Genomic DNA, 22612 nt, shown 5'->3' on the forward strand with positions numbered 1-22612 from the left:
TCATACAAAGTGATTCTAAGAACGTACCTGTATCTGTGTTTATAATTAGAGTCCGATCCCAGTACAAAGTGATGTGGATTTAGAGGCATATCTATCCCAAATTCTCTTAATCTCGTTTTGGACTGATAGATAAGATAAGATAAGATGACTGTATGTACCACAGCTATTTTTACATTTCACTTATTTAAGAGTCCTAAAAAGAGATCATGTGTTTTAGAAATATCAGCATCCTCCCATTTTTGAAACCTACATCTGAACAAGATTTTGCAAAATCAGGATAACATACAACAGGTGCCAAAACAGAGTATTGATTCATTATCCAAAAGTGCCTATGTACCAGATTCCAGGTTTTAAGAGTACATATATACCTCCACACAAATTTACAAATCATACTATGTAGTGATTAAAAAACTTAACTAGGATATAGTTAGGCAACATCAGAATTGAATATAATAGCCTCGGTAAAACATTCATCTTTATAATGGCAAACTGTCCGAGTAGTGATATTGATAAAGGGCCCCATCTTTGAAGATCTCTTCTAATTTCACTCACCACTGGGTCTACATTTATGATTCATGATTGTTGATTGTTGTTGCCTGAGGGCCGAAACATCATCAAAATAAAAGAGAAATACATACGGAGCCAGAGTGTGCCACACTTTTCCTGATTTTGAATCTAGATTTATTTTTTAACCATATCATCAAAATTAAAAGAAAGAAAAACGCCAAGATACCTGAACCCCTCAGGAGACAACTGATCTTCATACTTGTGCTACTGTTACACTACATTTTAGCATTTAAGGCCGTAGCAAATACTGCATCGCTATATAAAGACAACAAAAAACACTGTGTTGTCGAATACTGTGTAGTGAAACCAGAACTTCCTGGTTCTTTAAGAGGTAAGATGACCTCATTCAAAACAACAGTGACATGTGTAATAACACAATGTAATATTGTTTATTTCTGTTTTTAGCAGCCTTTAACAAAGAGCTTGACCTGCAGTGACCTCTAGAACATGCAGAGAGAGATTACAGCCAGTCAGAACACTGACATTAGAAGACAGTGTGGGGGGGTTGTCATGGATATTTTTGCAGGTTAATGATATAAACATTGCTTGAGATTGTTAAAATCACGAAAGGTTCAAATTCTAACACTAAAGGCTGTTAAACATAATCATTGATTGTTTATCTAGAATAAGGATAGTAAACACATTTCATTTTTTCCAGACCAATGAAAGAAATGCTAAATGACGGATTGTATTGAGTCACAGAAGCTGGAACAGAGATACGACAGGATGGAAGTGACTTTGGCTCTCTATATAGATATAATGTTTCCATCACAGGCCACAGGTTGCTTCTGTTATATCTGTTCTACTTTTGGAAGGGAAGTGCTATCATTTGTTGGTTGACAAAATCCTTTAAATTTTACATTTCAGAGACACAGAAATAAACTTTGAATGTTCCTTACCCAAATGAGATGTACTGGACAGGACATAGAGAGATTGATTTAGTGTGTGTGTACCTGCTCAATGATTTGTCGGATGGTGTTGAGGCGAACCACTCCTGAGGACTTTTCAGAGCCAGCATCTTTTGGCTCGGTTTCTAACAAAAGAGCATAAGCACAATGGAAGTGTCGTTTTGAAACAATAATATCTGTTACTATAGTCTGTTCAGACGTGGACAGAGACAAGCTGGTAGAGACTCACTGGCAATAACAAACAGGTCAGGCATCTCCGAGGCCAGTTTCTCATTAGCAGCGTCAGCGATGGGGCCGAACAGCACCACAGGACGCCGGAAACCAGCTGCAACGACACACTGTTAATTACAATGCTGCTCACAGATCACAATATTTATATGATTTACATATCGTTGGATATTTCTGGAGACCTATGGACACTAGCTCACTGATGAGGTTTTTAAGTCTTTCCGTTTGAAAGTCAGATGGTCTTAAATCATTCATATTTGCTAAAAAAAGTTTCGGATTAAGAGGGGGTAAGCCTGATTTGAAAAAAAAAAGTGTCTGAAAAGGTACACAGAACGATAAGACATTGAATTTCATATAATGCTTTATCATCATCAAGTCCAGGCAACATGAAGTAAGTCACCGATGCTTCAGAAAATGTGAAACAGTAGACAGTTCCTGGAAATAAAGATTCAAACACAGTCTTGTGATGTCTGATGTCTTGCAAGAAAGCAGCTGCTATGACGGGTGAGCTAAGGCGACGCTTTTCTGACTGATAACATATTGATAACCATGATATGTGGTATACTGTACATTTCTTCCAGAACATGTCTCAAAAGGTGTGTGGTTGGCTGGCTGGTTCTGTGCTGAAGCCATCTAAGATTCATTTTCAGACCTCTGGAGCTCTCTTCAATTAAACAAGATGTTTCAGTCAAAGGAAATTTGGATTTTTACGGTTGTGATAAGTTGTGTCTTTCACTTCAGCCCAAAATTTCACTTTTGGCAGTTTGATAAATATGGGCCCATAGCTCATATCTCAGTCAAACAGACTGTGGTTCAAAAAATGTAGCTGTTCTTTACACACTCTTCATAATGACACACATGCTTTTCCATTTAGCAGTTTACTGGGATTCAAACTTCTTACAACATAAATTAATTAGGAATTAAAGCCCATGAAAACACGGTTTCAAATCTATAACATAAATACTCATCACTAAATAAACAAGCGAAAACCATCTTTATGTGTTAACTATTAAGAGAAATGAACAAGGCAGGTGGTAAGAAGTTCATTCTTGTGAATCTGCCTTTAACTGGACCTTCTCAAACATCAGGCATCAAGTCAAACCTCTTCTCCTTTCATGAAGTGTCCTCCTTCTCCACTTACTTTGCAATGTAGACATTTAAGAGTCTTTGCTATTATAAAGTGAGCAGCTGTTGCAGATTGAGGCACAGTTTCTAAAAACTCAGAGCAAAAACAGCAGAAGTCACAAGACTTGAAACAGAGGGAAAGGGAGGCGGTAGTGTAGCTGATACTACATTCACATGTCCAAAATGAATCTCAGGCAACATTAACAACTCGTGCACTGCACAGGGATGTATCACTAATAAGATATTACCAAACTAAAAACATTTATTTGAAATGTTTCATCAAGAAGTTGACGCTTCAAAAATTGCTGCTCAACTTTGTTCGAGGTGTGCGATCTCTGTCTGTTGTTCAATTATTTAAAAAAAACTAGTCCGCTTCATCAGGACTGTGTGGGTTTGATCAGATTTGAATGACAGTGTTCTGGTAAGTAAACAACCCAACAACTGTCACGAGAGTTTGATTCAAATGTAGCTTAATTCTGATTGGTGCACAGCACAGCAGTGTGTGACATCACCTTCTCCAAGAGCACAGGAAAAAAAAACATAAATGCAGAAAAAGCTCATCAGAAAAAAACAAAACTGTTCCAACTTTGGCAGAAAGTTTATGTATTTGAGTAGGACCCACTGCTCATAGTGAGAAGCTGACTGCAAAGTTCCTGCCTTCTTATCCCTTATCATGTGACACAGCCTGAGAATAGTTCAAGAGAAACTAAATTCTTGAGAATTTCTGTGGATTTCTAAATGTGACTAACCCCCTCCTTGCGAGGGGGTTAGTCACTCTTTGAATAAACAACAAAATCATGCATGCAGCTATTTTTTTTTGCACTTAATGAACAAGATACATATTTTGAGTCCAAACCAGTCGTTCTACCCACCTTCTCGGAGCACTACCCGTTCGTAGGCTGGGAAGCGGGTGGCCAGGGTCTGACCGCTCAGGTTTTCTCGGCTCTTCCTCAGGTCCTTCCTCTTCACAGAACGCTGGCCTCGCAACCGCCAGAAGTCAGCTCGATCGCCCGCAACAACTTTATGAGAGCTCTGGACACTGGCCATCTGCTCCGCTCTGAGAAGAAACGCAGCTCTCACTAATACATTCAGTACTGTATAAACACATACTGTGTGTAAATGTACATAACAAGTTCTGAAACATTGTAGTGCAAAGTGGAAAATTGACCTGATGATGGCGCTAGATGAAAAGTTCTGCTTTTGTCTTTTATTGTGGAGCACTCCTTTAGCAAGATGTTAATACACCTTATCTGTATAATTAGTTACCCTCAAAAAAGAAGAAATTCTGCATTGCAGGCACTTTAACCACACACATTTTTCCCAGGGTGATGGAATGGTGTATGTTCTCTCACACCAGTGATTTGCTCTGCCTCCAGGCTCTGGACCTGTAATTACAGTAGATCTCTTGGGCCAATTAGTGTAATGTTGCTGGAGTGCAGCAGTGCTCTGCATCTTTCCTACTAACTTTGTGCCACTGAAAGAACGTTTTTTTAATGAGAGGACAAGTGGAATACTGTTCACACTTTGCACTCTTTGACAGTACTATACAAACATACACTCTATAGTTATATTAGGACCTGAAGACTATAGTGACCTTCTACTTGATTCTTTTTTATTTTATGTTACCTCAGGTTGTCAAACACGCTTGACATACAGCTGACATGAGGATTTATTGTGTGGATCTCCAGGGTTGATTTTCCACGTCTGAGTCACAGTCACACAGCAGTGACACTGTGTGGGATGTCATGGTGACCTTGCATTGCTCAAGGCTGTCACTCTTGGTAGAAGACTGACTGACTGTTGACTGGCTGTAAGCAGCTTAACTGAGAGCTTAAAGGAGAACTCCACCAATTTTCCACATTAAAGTGTGTTTCCAGATGTTGAGGAGTACTAGTAGTATAAAGCCTCTTGTGTCCAGAGGGAACTGTGTGAAATCTGATAAACCGCCTCAAGTGAACTGATTTGAAATAGACACAAAGATAATTAGACCTGATTCAAAATGCAGTAGACTCCCAACAGACCTCCATAGATGCTCCACCAATGAACCAGCGGCTGCGGTGGGACAGAGCAACAATATTGCACTGCACATCACAGTTCTCTGCCTGAAGAACATATTTTTCTCTTGCAATTATGATGGTGACACATCATATGATAAGAGCTGATAAAGAGTCCACTTGGATCCAAACTGGTATGAGACACATTGGTACACAGACCTGCAGAAATCTCAGGAGGATACGACAATTACAAGGATAGGAGGAAAGATTTGACTTCTGAATTCACTGGCGACAGAGAATGAAATGGAATAATAGCCTGATCTGAATGTAGAGTTATCACATATGTTTGAGACCACCTAAATCAAGAACAATGGAGGACTGAGGGGTGAAGGTTTAAGACTTTAACTTTTGTCACAGATATTATTTTTGTTGGGAGCTCATAGTCACACCCTAAAATGTATACCATTGTCTTATTAATATTTTATAAATGCGGTAAGTCAACTTTAATACAAATAAATATGTAATCCATATTACTGATTTAACTAAAAGCAAAACTTTGATGTTAACCTGTCAGAATGGATTGGTCTGAAGCTACAAACAGTAAAATGATGATGAAATTATAAAACAGCCTCAATGTATTAAGTGTGAATATGAACCCTAGAATGACACATGCCATAGACAGTACAGCTGTTTCTATTTAAGATGCCTCTGTTTGTTCTCTAATTATGCTGATCTGTAGCTCATGATTGCTCCTAAAAAGCAGACAGAGTTTCTGTAAATGCAGGTTGTCTTAATGTTAAATGAGTCATCTCATCATTTTAACCTAGACCGGGTAAAAGTGCAGGTGAGACCGAGACAAAATCAAGACAAAAATGTGAACATTAGACACGGCATGGAACACTATACATTTTTAAAGCCTCTGTGTAAGATTTGAAAAATTCAGACTTTGGTGACTCCTGGAGGTAGCGTTCAAAAGACTAGAACAGACAGCAATGCACCCACTAGAACCACTGATGAAACCCAAACATTCCAGTAGTTCAGGCCCTGAAACTCTGCATATTCAAAGAGCATGCATGATGTGGAGGAGCAGTCAAGATTAAAGTGAGGAAGAAAATAAGAGATTAAAGGGATGGGAGGGTGGATGAGAGTAGAGGATGTTTTGATGGAGAAAAAGATAGAAGCAGAGATGAAAGGATGAGTGTAGGAATGGTTAGCTGGACAGACGTTGAATGTGACATCTGGTCTTTTCAGATAGCCAGCAGCTGGCCTGTGGCCAGGACAGACCTATCTGATCCACCAGGGAGTAGAAAAGATGCTCAGAGTCACTCAAGGCTGTCTTAAAGCTGGAGATCTCATTTAAGAAAGTGATTTAGGTGTTGAGCAACGATCTCTGAAAGAAATCAGGTTCATATATTTACTGTGCAAGTTTTAGAGAACTTCTCAGAGATAGAGAAGAGACCTGCTTATCTGTTCAGACAATCTGCTAATACACGACAATCAGTGAAATAAAAAAAAAAAAAAATCACAGGACAGTGTGCACTTGAGGACTGTGTTGGGAAACAGTGGTTTACACTGAGGGGAGATAAGAGCAGCATGAGGCAAACTCCTGATTTCATACTCAATGATGTAGTGTAGAAAGTCCAGGCCAAGGTCTGCATCCAGCCCAAACTGTGAATAAATCATGTTCACTTATTATTATCACTTTTATTGTTATGTTGGGCTATACTATATTGGGACTAAGGGTGCCCACATCCTCCTCCTGACTGCATCACATTGCCTCCCTGATAATGGCTCACACATCTTTGACGGCATTCATGGTTTTGCACTCGGTGGCGTACAGAAAAAGTGATGGAAGTAGTTTGAAGAATGAATAAGAAAGAGAAGCTCAAACTGTCAGATCATGTGTTGGAAAATTACAGAAATAAGACATAGCTGCCTCTGATTTTACCATCGGACAGTAGGCTTTAAGGTGCTGTCAGATGATCTAACAAGCATTTTGAAGCACACTGAGGCTTTCAAGTCTCTGAAAGAGACCCATTTGTAGTCTTTGTCTGCCCCTAAAATGGGAGCAGACTGATGACAGGCTGATGCCCCCTACCTGCTCTTGTTGGGGATGATTCCCTTCTCCAGCAGCTGCTTGTCCTTGCCAACACGGATGGCGAGCCAGTTACCGAGCTTGCCATCATACAGGGTGTCCACCACCTTAAAGATGTCTCCCCGACTGAAGGCCAGGCTCTGAGGAGTCTCTTTCTCATACTCAAAGTGTGTCCGGATGAAGAAGGAGTCTCCACGCCCCGACACCAAGATGTCATTATAGACTAGAAGGACAAAACAGTGGCAGATGAAAAGGAGGCAGCAATGCAGGGAGTAGAGAGAGATAGAAAGAGTGAGAGAAAGATGAATGCAGGACCAAAAGAGGAGGAGGGAGAAGCAACAGGAGAAAAAAAAAATCAGGCTCAGACAAAGTATTAAACACTTCTCCAAGTTCAAGTAAAGTCAGAACACCGCGGGTGGGAATAGTCAGAGAGGTGGCAGCCTGGAGCAGCTGTGTCAACCTGTGATAAGGTACATGTAGGGAAAATATAGTTTAAAACAGGATCAGTTAACATAAAAATTGTAATGGACATGCTACTCCTAATTATCCTGTTGCTAATCACTGAAAGGCATGTCCTCTCACTGTTTCTCCTCCCCACTTTCAGAGCCTGTGCAACTGCAAAAGGCTCATTACACTCTGTGTGGTTAAATGTGGATTTTGATATGAGCAATAATCTGTATAAATTGAGAATATGGATGTGTTTGTAGGTGCTGCACCTTGGACTTGGTGGTGAAATGTAATTTCCAAAGTGTTATCTAATTGTCTGTGATGTGCCATTGTGCCATGATCTTCCAAAAACATGTAGAAGTATGCACTTTTACAAAAAACTTCTCAGTACACATAAAATACTCAACGGGAATGATTTCAGCTTATGGGACATTATTCAATTTCTTTTAAAGGGAAAAAGATGAAATGCTTGTAAAGCTGGATCTTTTTTGCAGTGTATGCTATAATGTTATTTACTTGATTTTATTTTATATAAACCAATAATTAACTGCTCCTTATGTGTTAGCACAGCTGAGAAAGTGGACAGAGATGATCATCAGTTTGTGAGAAGAAATATTGATAGATTCAGGCTCCAAAATCTGAGAATTTGCTGCTTTTCTGTTGTGTTAAATTATCATAAATGATATCTTTTGGGTTCTCTGTCTGTCAGTCGTCGATCTGTTTGAATGTCTTGTTTTGTCCGTCCAACAGTGCAAAACTCCAAAATAATCTGTTCATGATACAACGATACAAACTTTAGGCGTTTTTCCTTGGAATATAACTTGTATGATTAATTGATAATCAAAATCATTTTCTGTCAATCAACTTGTTTCAGCCCTAACTCACACGTTCTCAGAAGCACTCACAGTGTTTGTGAAACCTCCTTGATATCATTTGTGCACACAATTTAATTTAGACGTATTTTTTCTACAACTTCAAATCATTTCTACACATTTACAAACTTGCATTTCTGCGACAGAATTTTTGACAGGTTTAAAGGATGATTTACAAGCGCACATTTACTGATCATCATTTGAAAAGCTCAAAATCTCAAACTTTGAGACCATAATTATCTAATTTGAGACAACTAGACAAACTATTTGTACTCAGGTTCACTGTAAACTCTGGTTTATTGATCCCACTGTTTAGAAGCAGAAAAATATCTCAGCCTGAATTCTTTTGAAATCTGCAACATCTGAAGTAAGTAAATAAAGTAGGTAAAACTTTATTTATATAGCACCTTTTTAAATGCAGGTTACAAGGTGCTTTACATTGACATTGGCACACAAAGATTCATTGATTTGTCATTGATTTACACCAGGACTACAAACTGCATGAATACTGGACTTAAGCTCCATCAGAGAAAACTCCACTGAGTTCAGACTGTTTTCTTACAGCTTAGCTACTCTCACAGATAACAGAGCCTCCTACCTGCCTGTCAAACAGCAAACAAACCAAAAACCTTCTCTAGAAAGTATGGATCTGAGTGGAGTCCTTGGGGATCAACAGACGTGATGTCCGGTGGCTGCTCGCTCGGCCTGACCCAACACAAGCAGCTAACAGTTCATCAAAATACTGTACCTTCTCAGTTAAATCAGTTCTTATAGAGTCAGTTAAGCAGTAGAGTTGATGTGTCCTTGTATTGTTTAGTGCAGCTTTTTCAATTGAGGAGATTGTCACGGTTTCAGCTGCCTTTTCTGTGGACATCACTCCACCATGGGTAACTCACTTTTTAATATACCAGCTACACTCCAAGCTGCTGCCGCCTTAATCAGAAGGGGATCTGCCATATTGAACCAGGATGTAATATTGCAGTAAGGATGAGTAATTCTCTGTGAAGCTGGAAGGTGGCAACCAATCAAAAAGAGTAATAACCAATCCAGTCACGCTCGACTTAGCCCCTCTGGATATGCCATGACCCGGATGACTGAGAATCTTCACACACACACACACACACACACACACACACACACACACACACACACACACACACACACACACACACACACACAGGTTTGCACAGTTATCCTTGTTAGGACATTGCATTGACTGCATTCATTTTGTATAGCCTAACCCAAAACCTTAACCAGGACCTCAGAAATGACGTTTTGCCGCATTAGGACCAGGCTTTGGTCCCCAGGAGGATTATTGGTCCCAATAAGGTCTGTGTTTAAATGAGAAATGGTCCCGGTTTTCTATAAGGTTAGAAAAATGCGTACACACACATATGCATGCATGCACAAACACATGCTCGCACGCACACACACACACACACACACACACACACACACACACACACACACACACACACACACAGGAATAATTAAGTTTTCATGAATGCCCTGAAATGTAGTTACAATTTTGAGGAGGTGCATGCTAGCTAAGTCCTTAACGCACAACTATAAATCCTCCTGTATGTCAGGTGATTTTCCATATGTGTCTTACTGTCAACAAATCTCATGTGAAGAGCCAAACCAACAATGAACTGATCTACTAACAAGTACTTTGTGTATATCAAAGCCTGATATATCTTATTCCTCTGTGCCATAGTCCAAAAAAATATTAAAAACATATCAATGAGTGAACTGTTGCAGTGGGTGTCATCCCTGTGAGGAAGCCTGACCAGAGAGGCTAGGAAGGTGGTAGGAGGCAGACTCAGACTTGTTGAATGAGTAAAAAAAAATACTTGGTCTAACTTACGACATCACTGGTGATGTCAGTGAGAGTATAAAAGCAGGAAGTCATTGGGTGACTCCCAAGCCCCCAGGAACAGCGCCGGGCTGTGAGGCCAATTTGACATAGTGGCCAAACCCTGTAATTACGTCATGTGGTGCTATGGGGCCCAAAAAGACTTTTTCACATAGACTTACATTGTGAAAGAGACATCTGTAAATCAGCGGATACATTTGAGCATCACAACCCCCACGAAGTGACTCGTCTCATTATCTGAATTTGATTAAATGGTCCAATCACATTTTGAAAGCCCAAAAGAGCCGCATGATTGAATTATTTTATCCGCATTCAAGTTAGCCGGAGGGCTAAACCGGAAGTAGCCGGCTCTGCCGGTGAAAGCCACTAGTGCGCTTGCTCTATGGGCCCAATGATCCCGGAGGATCCGGATAATTTTATACGCGGGAGTCTAACTTTTTTGGCCTCACGCGCCACTGAGCAACTTTCATAGGAATGAACGGGCCCCGCCTGCGACGCTGTATCCAGTTCTCTTTATACATCCATGGTGACTGCCCCTTTGTATCCTGGAAAGCATGGTGAGTGTGGTAAGAAACACAAGCTAATCTATAACTATATAAGAAACTCAGGACTTCAATTTATAAACAATAAGTGAATTTAAATAGTTGTCTGTCAGGTGCAATGCTACATATACTGGCTAAAACAACAATTGGCAAGTTTGGAAAAGAACACAAACTGTAAGAACTTCAGTAAGAACCAATAAGAACTTTGGCTTAAGTTTGGCAAAAAGAAAGATCTTTACCTTCACATTCTGCCTTTATTCCTCTATGTGTGAATGTCTGCTATTTCCTCCTGCTTTTGGATGTGGATGTCTTCCTTAATCTCTCTCCACTCACTCCTGGTCAGTTACTTTTACCTCTATGCTGTGATCGGCCTGACATACACTTTGGTCATGTGAACTGAGCCATTTCCATTGGCTGACCAATGACCATGAGGTATGGCTGAAAGCTTCACAGAGCTAGTATGCAGACCTTTGAGCTGATTATTTAGATACACATACTGTTCTCAAAGGTCAAGAATGAACCTCCATGCACAAATTTCTTATTTACACAATGAAAACAAAATGCACATATTTGTCTGACTGTTGCATGGAAATGGACTTCACAGCCTGCTCCAGGCTTTCGCAAGGACTCCTGATTTGATAAATGTGGTCCGACAGAGCGCTGACCCAAAAGGACCAACAGCAGCAACAGTCATATTGACTACAATCCACGGCTGCCTAGGCTGGCTGGCTGCACACATGAAGTTCACACATACTGTGGCCACGACAGAGTAAGACAAAAAGCATATATTCAGTCTACTGTAATCACACACTCACATGGATAAAATACATAAAACAAAGGGTTCCCCTCGTATAACCCTCTTCCGGTTCAGTGCGCCTCCAAAAATCCCCAAAGACTACAAAAAACATGGGAATAGTGGTGCTCCATTGGACTTACTATGAAATAGAGCATTCAAAAAATATATATATTATTGTGTTATTATGCATGTTCATCATAATGGTCATTATTTTGGTCATGCTTATTTTCATCAACTGCAAACCGTTTTATTCACTGCAGGAGTTTTCCTCCTTTATTCTGGTCAGTGTTTACATATCAACTCAGGCCTGCATTAGCAAGGCCTTACAACACCTTGCTAACCAGATAACCAGCATGGAGCAGAAACATCCAGACTCCCTTCTCATTACCCTTGGGGATTTTAACAGAGCAAAACTCAGCCACAAACTGCCAACATACAGACAGCATATTAAGTGTCCCATCAGGGATAAAAACACACTGGACCACCACTACACAATATTAAAGGATGCATATTGCTCTGTTCCCCGGCAGCTTTGGGACTCGCTGATCACTGTCTGGTTCATCTTCTCCCAACCTATAGGCAGAAACTAAAATCTACAGGCCTGCTCTGACTGCACTGATTGGAGTGTTTTTGAGGCTGCATCTATAGACCTGGACGAACTTAATGACACTGTGACATCTTACATCAGCTTTTGTGAGGATGTGTGTGTCCACCAACACTTTCTGCACCTTTAATAACAATAAGCCCTGGTTCACAGCAAAACTCATGCAGCTTCATCAGGCCAAGGATGAGGCCTACAGAAGTGGGGACAGGATCCTGCACAAAAGACCAGAAACACACTAACCCCTTTACACAGCCTGTTCAAGGCAGGGATGCTACCCCTTTATTCCACCTCACTGTGTTGTATAAAAGGTATGGACACGGAGTGGGGGGGCAGATTGCTCCGCCAATAAGCCAGCTACCTATGCCTGCGGGACATCACTAACCACAGGAAACCCTCCACCCACACTGCAAAGAACCTTCAACTAACCGTTGCCCTGAATGTGTTTTACTGCAGGTTTGATCAACCGACTTTCACACCCATTGCCCACTCCAATTCAGATATCACACAACCAACCGCACCCCCTGATATCACCTCCCCCCTGACTCCCCATCGGCACTGACGGTCTGTGAAGAGGATGTTTATCAGCTCTTTCAGAGGCTCTGTTCAGACCTGGTATTAACATCTGTCTTAGGTGATCCAATCACAAGTGGACAGCTCTAAATACAGGAGTGAATGCACCCAAGACACACATTCTGGGCCACACTGAAGGATCGCCTACTCAACTGACAGCAGACTAGGCATGGGAAGGGCATTGCTGCCTCCCAGTCCATGTACTCTCTGTCCAAAGCTGTGTTCAACAAACAAATACACAATGCGTCATTTTGTTTTATTTGTGTGAATTTAAAAAAAAAACAGAAATCCACATGCTTTTCCTGTGTTTAGTCTTCAAATCAGCAATTGGAGTGGAAATTAAATCAAAACTAGAAATTTTATTATTTTTTGCTTGTCTGTCTAAAAACTTTTAACTGAAAAACATTTTATTTGGGGGGGGGGGGGGGGTTAATAATCAGTACCCCAACACCGTCCACTGAAATCACGTATGCAAGGATCCTGTTCGTGGACTTCAGCTTTGCATTGAACACCATCATCCCAGAAGTCCAGTATTAATTCAAACACCAGTTTACAAAAAGCATTAGCATGATTAAACAAGAATATGTTTTGTGGATTTGTTGCTCATGTTTTGTCATGGACAGGGATTGGATTACACCGGGAATTTATGAATTCATTATCAAGTTTGTGTAAAGCCCTTGCAAAATCCTTAGTCACTAATGAGTCTCAAACTTTACTTTAAAATCAGGTTGGACAATTAAAACTGAAAGGACTATTTTCGCATTTTGAGAGATAAATTTATTCCCCTTCTTGCTGAGCGTTAAATGATAAGACTGATATCACTGTCATGTCTGTATGGTAAACATGAAGCTACAGCCAGCAGCCGGTTAGCTTAACTTAGCATGAAAATTGGAAAAGGAGGAAAACAGCTAGTCTGGCTCTGTCCAAAGGTAACAAATTCCACCTGCCAGCATCTATTTATCTAAGTGCATGTATAACGAGTTATATCTCATGTGTTTAATCTGTACAAAAAACTGTAAAAATGACATTGTGGTTTTTTGTTGGGTTATGTGCTGAATGCAATCACGTCCTTGAGTCTTGTCTTCACTGTAAATTTGCCAGAAAGTGACTGCGCCTGGCCATAAAAGTCCAAGTGCTTAAATAGTCATACATGTTTGCAGCAAACTAGTTTTGTCAGTCGGTTCAGTCAATAGTTAAACTTTCATAACAACCAATCTCAACTCTGTCTTGCGGTGTGCCCCAAGGTTCTGTTCTGGGTCCTATTTTGTTTACTGTATATATATTTGGCCTTGGGCAGATAATTAGTAGTTTTACAGGTATATCTTATTACTGCTATACAGATGACATTCACAACATTGTCCATCATATATCAGGCACCAGCCTACATTAGAAAACTACTGCAGCACTACCATTGATCAGAAGTCGCTGGTTATTTCTCAATTCTATCCCTTTTTATTTATTTTTTCAATTTTTAATCTTATATTGCATCTGTATTATTTATTTTCTTTTGTCTTTTATTTTTAAACAATTTGTAATTTCCATTCCAAAAATGTACTATAAACCTTAGCTTCCTATCCTAAATTAACATCACGGTCACCACCCTGACCTTTCTAATCTCAACCACTATCCTTTATGTGAGAACCTGCTAACCCTCTCTGATAACCTTAAATGTCCTCACTGAGCTTGGCAGTGAAGAGTCACACGGTTTTCATGTCAGGTCAGTGCTACTTCATTGCGTGATGTGTTTTTGTGTCATAAATAGATTTTTTCAATAAAAAGGCCCTGAAGCCCTTTTTTCAATGCCACAAGCTCAGGGGGGCCAATGTGCGCATTACATAACACAGTTTGTGTTGCTCTCTCTCACCCAAATGTTCTTGACTGGATCTGTGTGGGTGCATGTGTCCACGTGTGCCACGGTTGGCTGAACCAAAACTAGCCTAATCTGGTCTCAAAGCCTCAGGGGACCAAGCTGGTATCTCCATCATTACATGGAAACATCGGAGGGAGAGAGAGACTATGGTCCAGAGGTGTGAGTGTGACAGCTTGCAGAACATTGTGGGATAGTACACTGTGTTCTGGGTTATTCCACAAGTCTCTGACAAGCCTACAACAGACTCAATTAAAACTTCTCCTGGAAACACCTTCTATCATTCTAGCATTTCTAGTCACAACACATTCAAATACTGATGGAACACTGGCCCCAGTTATCTTATCCTAATATATTGCAGTTAAAGGATAAGGGTGCTGTTATTCTATATTTTTCCATGCGCAGACCCAAACCAACAATGTGTTAGACCATCTCTCAATACTTTATGTATGACTCTCATTAAACCTGCAACTCTTGTGAAACCTGAGTGTTACAGTCTGCCATAATTTCAGTCAATCTGACAATTAGAGTAAGTAATTTGATTGGTTGTTTTGCTTATAGGAACATCAATAAGTAGAGAAGCATTCAATTATTTATGTTCTTGTTAAAAATATTTTTATGTATTCAAATGCCTCATCATGCACTCAGAAATAAGACAATAATGACAGTGTCATCCAGTGCAATGGTGTGACTCACTGATGCATTTTTAATCATTTTAGGACAACATTAGAGCTCCATGGCACAGAGGAATAAGATACTGTATATCAAGATTTGGATTTGGTTTTCTTTGGGCCATACTTCATAGCAGCAACGTAAACTGAGTCAGGTCAAAGTCCAATAAAAAGTAAAGAGGAGTTTAGGAGTTTATTTCAATTATGTTTGGACGGCACATGGCAGATGTCACATTGACTCATATTGATAAACTCATAGAGAATTATCACCAACTCTGCAGTTCACACAGTCTCAGTCTCAGCAGGCTGATGTTTTCAGTAAAAATGCTCTGATAAACCCACTGTACACTACTAGCCAAGCATCAAATAGCAGATAGACACAGTTAGTGACTAGCTGGTGAACATGTGGAGCATTAAGCACATATTTTTCTCAGGAGTTGGTGGACACCAAACAGAGCTAAAAGTAGAGTGAATACTGGACTTACATTCATCAGGTGACACAAACATGTCCCCAAATGAATGATAATGTTGCTCTATGTCTGCTGGATGTGTAATCAAACAACTGTTAGCTAAGACATTCACAACAACACCTTTTTACATGATAATATTTCAGATGTTGAGTTTACAGCTTGTCCTGCTGATCCCCAAGTTACCAAATAAATTCATTAATGCAGCTTTATAATCCATTGTGCAGAATTTCACTACTTGGGAGGATGAATGTGCTCATTAAACTTTATGGCAATATACTAGTTAAATCATCAGATTTAATAATTGTACATTTTGGCTTGGAGAGGGTGGCAAAAATGAGAATCAATTATCTGAGGAGAATAAATGTGCTCAGTTAGACTGTTATACAGCATTTCTTGTGTATCACAGAGAGGAAATGTTGGCCTAACGGTGGCACTATAAACATTGTGTTATTGTTCAAACTTTACCTATATACTTGATCCAGCAACATGTTTCAATAATGTGAGAAATATACTATGTTAATAAACTATGCTTCAGGGTTGTGTGGTGTTTCTGGAGGGAATGTTTTACCATCAGGTTTGCTCTGGGCCAGGATGGTGACCACTTCTCCTTTAGGAATCTCCAACAGGAAGAGCACTGCTTCCTCTCTCACTACACCTTGAAAATCCACGTTGTTCACCTGCAAGACACAAACAAGAACAACAGCAATTAGTGCATCAAACATCTGTCTTAACTATTAATGTTCATTTCATATACAGTACAGCACAAATATTTTTCTGTGAACTCACTTTCATGATGTAATTTGAACTATGTCTGAAAATTAGCACAACAATGGAAACATTGTCAGCTTCATTAAGTAGAAAAAAAAAAAGTTTATTAAATGAAATGAGCTGTGTCTTGATGGCTACCTTTAAGATCTGGTCTCCGATGCGGAGGCCTTCTTCCTCAGCAGGACTGCTCTCTTGAACACCAGCGATGAAGATGCCGACATCATTTCCTCCTGCCAGCCGCAGCCCGACACTGTCTCCCTTCTGGAAATTCACCATCACTGTGTTTGGCCTGCAGGGAGGTCAAACATGCTCCAGTTAAGGTTTACAAATTATCATCCACACTAATTGTTAGTATGTCCAGCTGAGTGTTCAATCACTCACTTTTATATCTCCTGTTTTTTTTCTGTGATCCTCTTTAATACATATCTAATAAAGAAGATACCGTGCAAAAAGAGGACGAGTAAAGCAAAGCCATGCTAGCGGCACTGTGAAGCCGTACTTTGGCTATGCTTTGAGATAAATAGTAATGTCAGCATTCTAACATGCTAAAATTACAGTGTTAACATGCTGATGTTTGGCAGATGTAATTTTTACATTTTACATTAGTTTAGTTAAGAATTAGCATGCTAATGTTTGCTAATTAGCACTAAAGTACAGCTGAAGCTGATGGGAATGTCATAAATGTGCATCTAATTTTGACCTGATGATGGCGCTAGAGGAAAAGTCAAATTACATGGTCATCCATCCAATATCTGTTGAGATATGGACCAAAGCAGTGTCCTGACTCACCATTGAGTCGGGCACCTCTGCCATTGACAGAGCCATGTTCCATGTGGGTACAAATTCATGCAAATGACACACAAATAACAATTTAATCTTGGTGCACTTGGTGGATGCATGCATTTTGGGGCAGAATGTGTCACATCTGTGCCTCAAAAAACTGCTGCAGAAACCTTCTGTGTTACTGAATGTGTTTGTTTCTGTGTTAAGCATTTTGATGGCTAATGTTAGACAGGAGAGTATGCTCTGTTATATGCCCAAGGTAGGTAGCTGTAGAAGATTGCTTGGTGAGATGGTGGCTCAGGCAGCAAACTTGTTAAGATGCTAGTTAGCTTAGCTAACATACTGGTCAGCTTGACATACTGTTAGCTGGTTGCAGTTAGTTAGCATGCTGTTAGCTGGTGATATTTACACAAAGTGATTATAAGTTGTTACAGGGTTGTGTTGAGTGTGTAGGTGCAAATAAAGTGCGGGGGGTTCTGGAATGCTGGAACCCAATGAGCCTTCTCAGTGTCACCAGGGCCCAACTCAATGAAACAGCAGTCATTGAGAGGATGACCCTGTAGACTTGCCTGCACTCTTACAGGAGGTAGGATTTTTTGATGTAACTACCAAAGCATTCTGGGGATACAGGCCAGGCAAGGGAATTTAGTCTCTTCCCCCCTTCCCCTTCCTCAGAATGCCTTGTGGTCCAACAAAGGCCGAGTACCCGTCACGACGGGTCGGACAAATGTGGAGCATGACGTAACAGCAAATCTGACAACGGGGGAACAGAGAAACGCCCTGAAACCCTTGGGGAATAGATCACAACACTCTTATATCATCTGCCAGGCCTTTACAGTATACTTATCATTACACAGTCCTAATTTTACATCATAAACACAGAGCTAACATCATGCTATCAGATACACAGGATGCTAACACTGTGCTAACAGCCTTACAGCATTGTAAGTGTGTTTGGGTGAGAAAGTTGCAGCTGCTTTTTTATCAGATGTGTGGAAATAAAACAAATGGAACAGTTACACTTATTAAACTAACTAGTTAATCTTCATTCTTCAAGTTTTCTGTTGTTACAGTAAATAAAACTCCTGACAGAATATGAATCTAATCTTTGTGTCGCTTATAGGAGTTTAAATCTGCAGATTCATGTTTTATCAGAAGTGTTTCTGTGAGTGGTGGAAGAAGTACTGAGATACTTCACTGCAGTAAAACCAGTACAACAATACCAATAAAGTAATGTAAAAACACTCCGTTACAAGTAAAAATCCTGCATGAAAAATCCTACTGTCTGATAGTCTGATAGTATGATGTTAGCTCGGAATGATGTTAACTTAAGACTGTGCAACACAAGTACACTGTAGCCTACAGGGCCGTGAGAAAAATATAAGAGAGTCTTGTAACTCATTCTCACAGAGTTTCATGGTGTTTCTCTGTTCCGCTGTCATCAGATTTAATGTTACATAATGTTCGGCATCCCTCCTGACCCATCCTGATGGGACCTTCATCGGACCTCAAGGCATTCTGGGGATGTAGGCCCAGAAAGGGCATTTAGTCTCTTCCCAAGCATGGGAATTTAGTCTCTCCCCGGGCCATGGCATTATGATACTGCCTATGAAGCCAGTGATTTAACATGAATACTGGGCGTCCATAGGAATGCTCACCCAACTTTTGGCACATTTTACTGTGTATTGATAACTAATCATCTGAATTATTTTAGCCATTACTATTTTTCCACTTATTGTCCACATCTAAGTAGTAATAACAACTGGAAATCCTTTTTCCTGAATTTAAATTTTCTATTTTTACATTCCTGATGGCCTGTAAGCTTCAAATCATAATCATCACTTCCTTCCACCCCAAATGATATGAACATAGCATCCCTGATATAAAATGCACAAGTGACATCACTACATTCTTCATACTGCCAACAGACCCTTAAATACACTGTCACAGCAGGGTGAACACAGCTCCCACATAATATTGATTTGGTATTGATTTTGCTGTGCTAGTTAGAAATATTTAGTTAGCTAGTTAAAAAAAACACTACCAGCTGAACTAGGGACCTATCTGGGTTGAGTAGAGAACTGAGACAAAAGACAACAAAACTCACCCATATATTTTTTCATCTTCTGGACTTGGTCGGAGGAAAATCTTGGGCGTTGTTGTTACAGCGACTATAGAGAAGAAAATCCACAAGAATCTTGATTTTAAAAGACATGACTAGATTATTGTGCTACATATCACTCAACCTCTTGACTGTAGACTAAAGTTATTTACAACGTACAATGTGGTACAAAGTCAAGAGGATGTGATATGTAGCACAACAAGCACGCATGCACAGTGGTGTCTGCCTTACAGGAATGCTCTCTGGAGAATGAGACCGTGATTGCTGTTATTAGTCTTTGGAGCTGTGTGACGTGTTTTTGGACAACAACAAAGCTCTATGGCACAGAGAAATAAGATATATCAGAGTTTGGATACACACACAATACTTGTTAGTACATCAGTTCATTGTTGGTTGTATCGTAACACGAGTTTTGTTGACATTGAGAAAAGTATAGGAAATGGCCAGCCAAATCCTTTGAGAATGTAGGGGCAGCTGATAGCAATTTTCTTTGAGATGGTCAAATAGATTAATATGTTTACCCTTTGTGTTCAAAAATATGATTTACATGCTTTATCATTTTATTGATTTAATTTGATTCAGTGTCTACAGTATGGTTGTTTGACTGGTATTTATTAAAAGACAGGTTCACAATTTTTCAGGTGTGTCTAAAACAACAGTCAGGAGCCCAAATGAACATTGAAACCTGTTTTTCTCACAGTAATCATTCTTCTTGTTCATACTGGCCATTAGAAGAGCCCTTCATAATGTACTTACAATGGAAGTGATGGGGGACAAAATCCACAGTCCTCCTTCTGTGTAAAAATGTATTTAAAAGTTTATCTGAAGCTAATATGAAGCCTCAGTTGTCCAAATGAGTCCCTCTTTTTGTTACTATACTTCCACCACAGCTCAACAGGGAAACACTGTCCGAGGGAACACAAAGAGGGACTTTGATGCTAAAAAGACCGTGAATGTGTCAGATATCCACTTGATATGACTAACTCAGACTGCTGAAGCCTCATATAAGCTTCACATCAACTTTTAAATGACTGTGTGGACACACTGTGGATTTTGGCCTCCATCACTGACATTGAAAGCACATTTGAAGGAGATCTTTTAATAGCCAGTTTGAACAGGAGGAATGATTACAGAGGGGAAAACCTCTTTCACAGTTCATATGGATACCTGACTGTTGTTTTATAACACACTTGAAAAATTGTGAACCTGTCCTTGAATGTGAGAACTCTAACTGTGCCATGGTAGACTGAGGTGGATGGTGCAGTGAGTGATAACCTGGAGGCTCCTCTATGTGTTGCGTGTCTTTGTCCAGCTCAGCTAAGGCCTGATGGTCTTCAGGTACTCGGAATGGTGAAGCCATGGCTGACATCTTGGCCGACCTCAGAGGTTCTTCCCTGTCACACCCACACACACACACACACACACACAAATATATATGCAGGATTAGAGGCTGTAAATGAACAGGACACCACCTGATCCTGAGTATGTTAAATTAGCTCATGTAGGAGGAGGACAAGATCACAATGGGAATCATGAATGTCAGGTCAAAATCTGTCAAATTTGAGTCCCAAGTCCATCGAGACAAGTCTAAGTCTCATCAAAGCAAGTCTGGAGTCAAGTCTCAAGTCACTGAGGCAAGTCCAAGACAAACAGATTGAAAATCAATTGTTTCAAGTCTCTCAACACCTGAGACTTGAATTTTCTTGCGTTCAACTCATCCATTCACCCATCCTACCTGGGGTTGTCTCTTTCATTAGAAGAGTGGGAGGAAAGATCAGACTGGCGGGACCTCCTCTCCTCTGGGGGGGAGTAGGAATGGTATGACTCCATCTCTGATATGTCTGACAGACAGGCAAACAGACAGAAATCTCAGTTAGACACAGTAACACTCTTTTAAGCTAAAACCCCCTGTCCACTCTGCGTGCCACCACCACCAGTATGAAATGGTTCCCTCGGGAAGCCCCAACACCAGCTAATTAACCCCCAGGACAGAGTGAGGACATTATTAGAGATGTTTGTCAGAGTTATGAGGACAAACTTTGGTGCCACAGCTCAGTACTCAAGATAAAAGCAGCCATTACTCAAACATGCTGAATTTATAGACCAGAAAACACCAGAAAAAAAAAAAACAGCATGATTGTTCAGATTTATGTAAAAACACCCAAAGTGCAAAAGTTTTTAGATTAATTTCCTACCTTCCACACAGCCACTGGTTTCCATTCATTTCAGTGTACTTTGAAAATCAGCTTCCATATTGTACAGTATGTTGATCAGCAATGATCCTAATACACTAGTGTTAAAATCCTGATGATTTCAGTCCTGGTTAATTTGCACCTGTGTTTACTGGCGGTAACAACATAAGCATTTTAATTTTCTGTTGGAAATGACAGTTGTACTGACTACTGGGGTCAGCAAACATGTCTTGAGCAGCAACCGCAAAGCAACTGGTGTATCTGTGTCAAGCTGCTAGGAACTGTGAAGTGATGTTGGCATACTGGCCTTTGAAAGGGACTACTAAGGGCAGCTCTGGCAACGGATCAGTATGGATGTCTCTCTTTGGAGGTTTTCAGGGTACATCCAATTGGGAGGCAGACCCAGAACACACAAGAGAGTATGTCCTATCTGACCAGGGAACGCTGTGGGAAACCCTAGGACCACTGGTAGAAGGAGGTCTGGGCTACCTTGCTTGGCTTGCTGCGATTGAAATCCCAGATCCAGATAACAGATCAAACATTAAATGATATATACACTGAACACTATTGCTGAAAAATTGTTGGCCTTGAATACTACCAAAAAATGGGGTTTGATATAACAGAAATGTTAAGAATCATAACTTTAAATAGACATCAATAAAGTCAGAAAGAGTGAATTCAAGTTTGGAGACTTTCAAGAAATAGCCTACTTTCTAAGGATCCATGAAGCAACCTCTGAAATGCCAGTGTGAGGGCAGTGGGATTATCCATACTGCTTTATAACCCAGAAACAAGCTGGTCGCTGTGGCTCAGAAAGTGCTTACTCATACCCCAGACTACTTTCCACAGAGACCGCCTGGCTTTCATTCAGTCCCTGTGAACATGGTGGCAGAGTCTTTGATTTGGCTGCTTTTATCTGACAGACTGTGGCACTTAGAACACTGCTCTGAAGAGAGGAGGGAGGGAGGCTGAAGATTGAAGCTTTGACAGAAGCCTGTACACCACCACACCAGAAACAAAAGAAGCTTTTGAGGACTCAGGTTTCAGAAGGACAAGCGAGTGAACCTCATAAAAGAGCGAATTAAAAATTAGCAATAAGTCTGTCCCTCTGAAAC

At 40.3% G+C, this 22612-nt stretch overlaps 1 protein-coding gene across 2 annotated transcripts in view; it reads right to left on the reverse strand.

Moving 5' to 3' along the window:
* Nucleotides 1-22612, reverse strand: part of LOC121903457 (tight junction protein ZO-2-like) — a 100669-nt gene that overhangs the window by 16196 nt on the left and 61861 nt on the right. For both annotated transcript variants that reach the window (XM_042420479.1, XM_042420480.1), the window contains exons 8-16: nucleotides 21041-21146; nucleotides 20581-20699; nucleotides 19291-19354; nucleotides 16539-16689; nucleotides 16201-16309; nucleotides 6921-7140; nucleotides 3701-3885; nucleotides 1705-1800; nucleotides 1521-1600 (exon numbers count right to left, since the gene is read on the reverse strand). In XM_042420479.1, coding sequence (XP_042276413.1) covers nucleotides 1521-1600; nucleotides 1705-1800; nucleotides 3701-3885; nucleotides 6921-7140; nucleotides 16201-16309; nucleotides 16539-16689; nucleotides 19291-19354; nucleotides 20581-20699; nucleotides 21041-21146 — 1130 coding nt within the window. The remainder of the gene's footprint in view (nucleotides 1-1520; nucleotides 1601-1704; nucleotides 1801-3700; nucleotides 3886-6920; nucleotides 7141-16200; nucleotides 16310-16538; nucleotides 16690-19290; nucleotides 19355-20580; nucleotides 20700-21040; nucleotides 21147-22612) is intronic.

The sequence above is a fragment of the Thunnus maccoyii genome, chromosome 9, assembly GCF_910596095.1.
Source record: "Thunnus maccoyii chromosome 9, fThuMac1.1, whole genome shotgun sequence".
NCBI lineage: Eukaryota > Metazoa > Chordata > Actinopteri > Scombriformes > Scombridae > Thunnus > Thunnus maccoyii.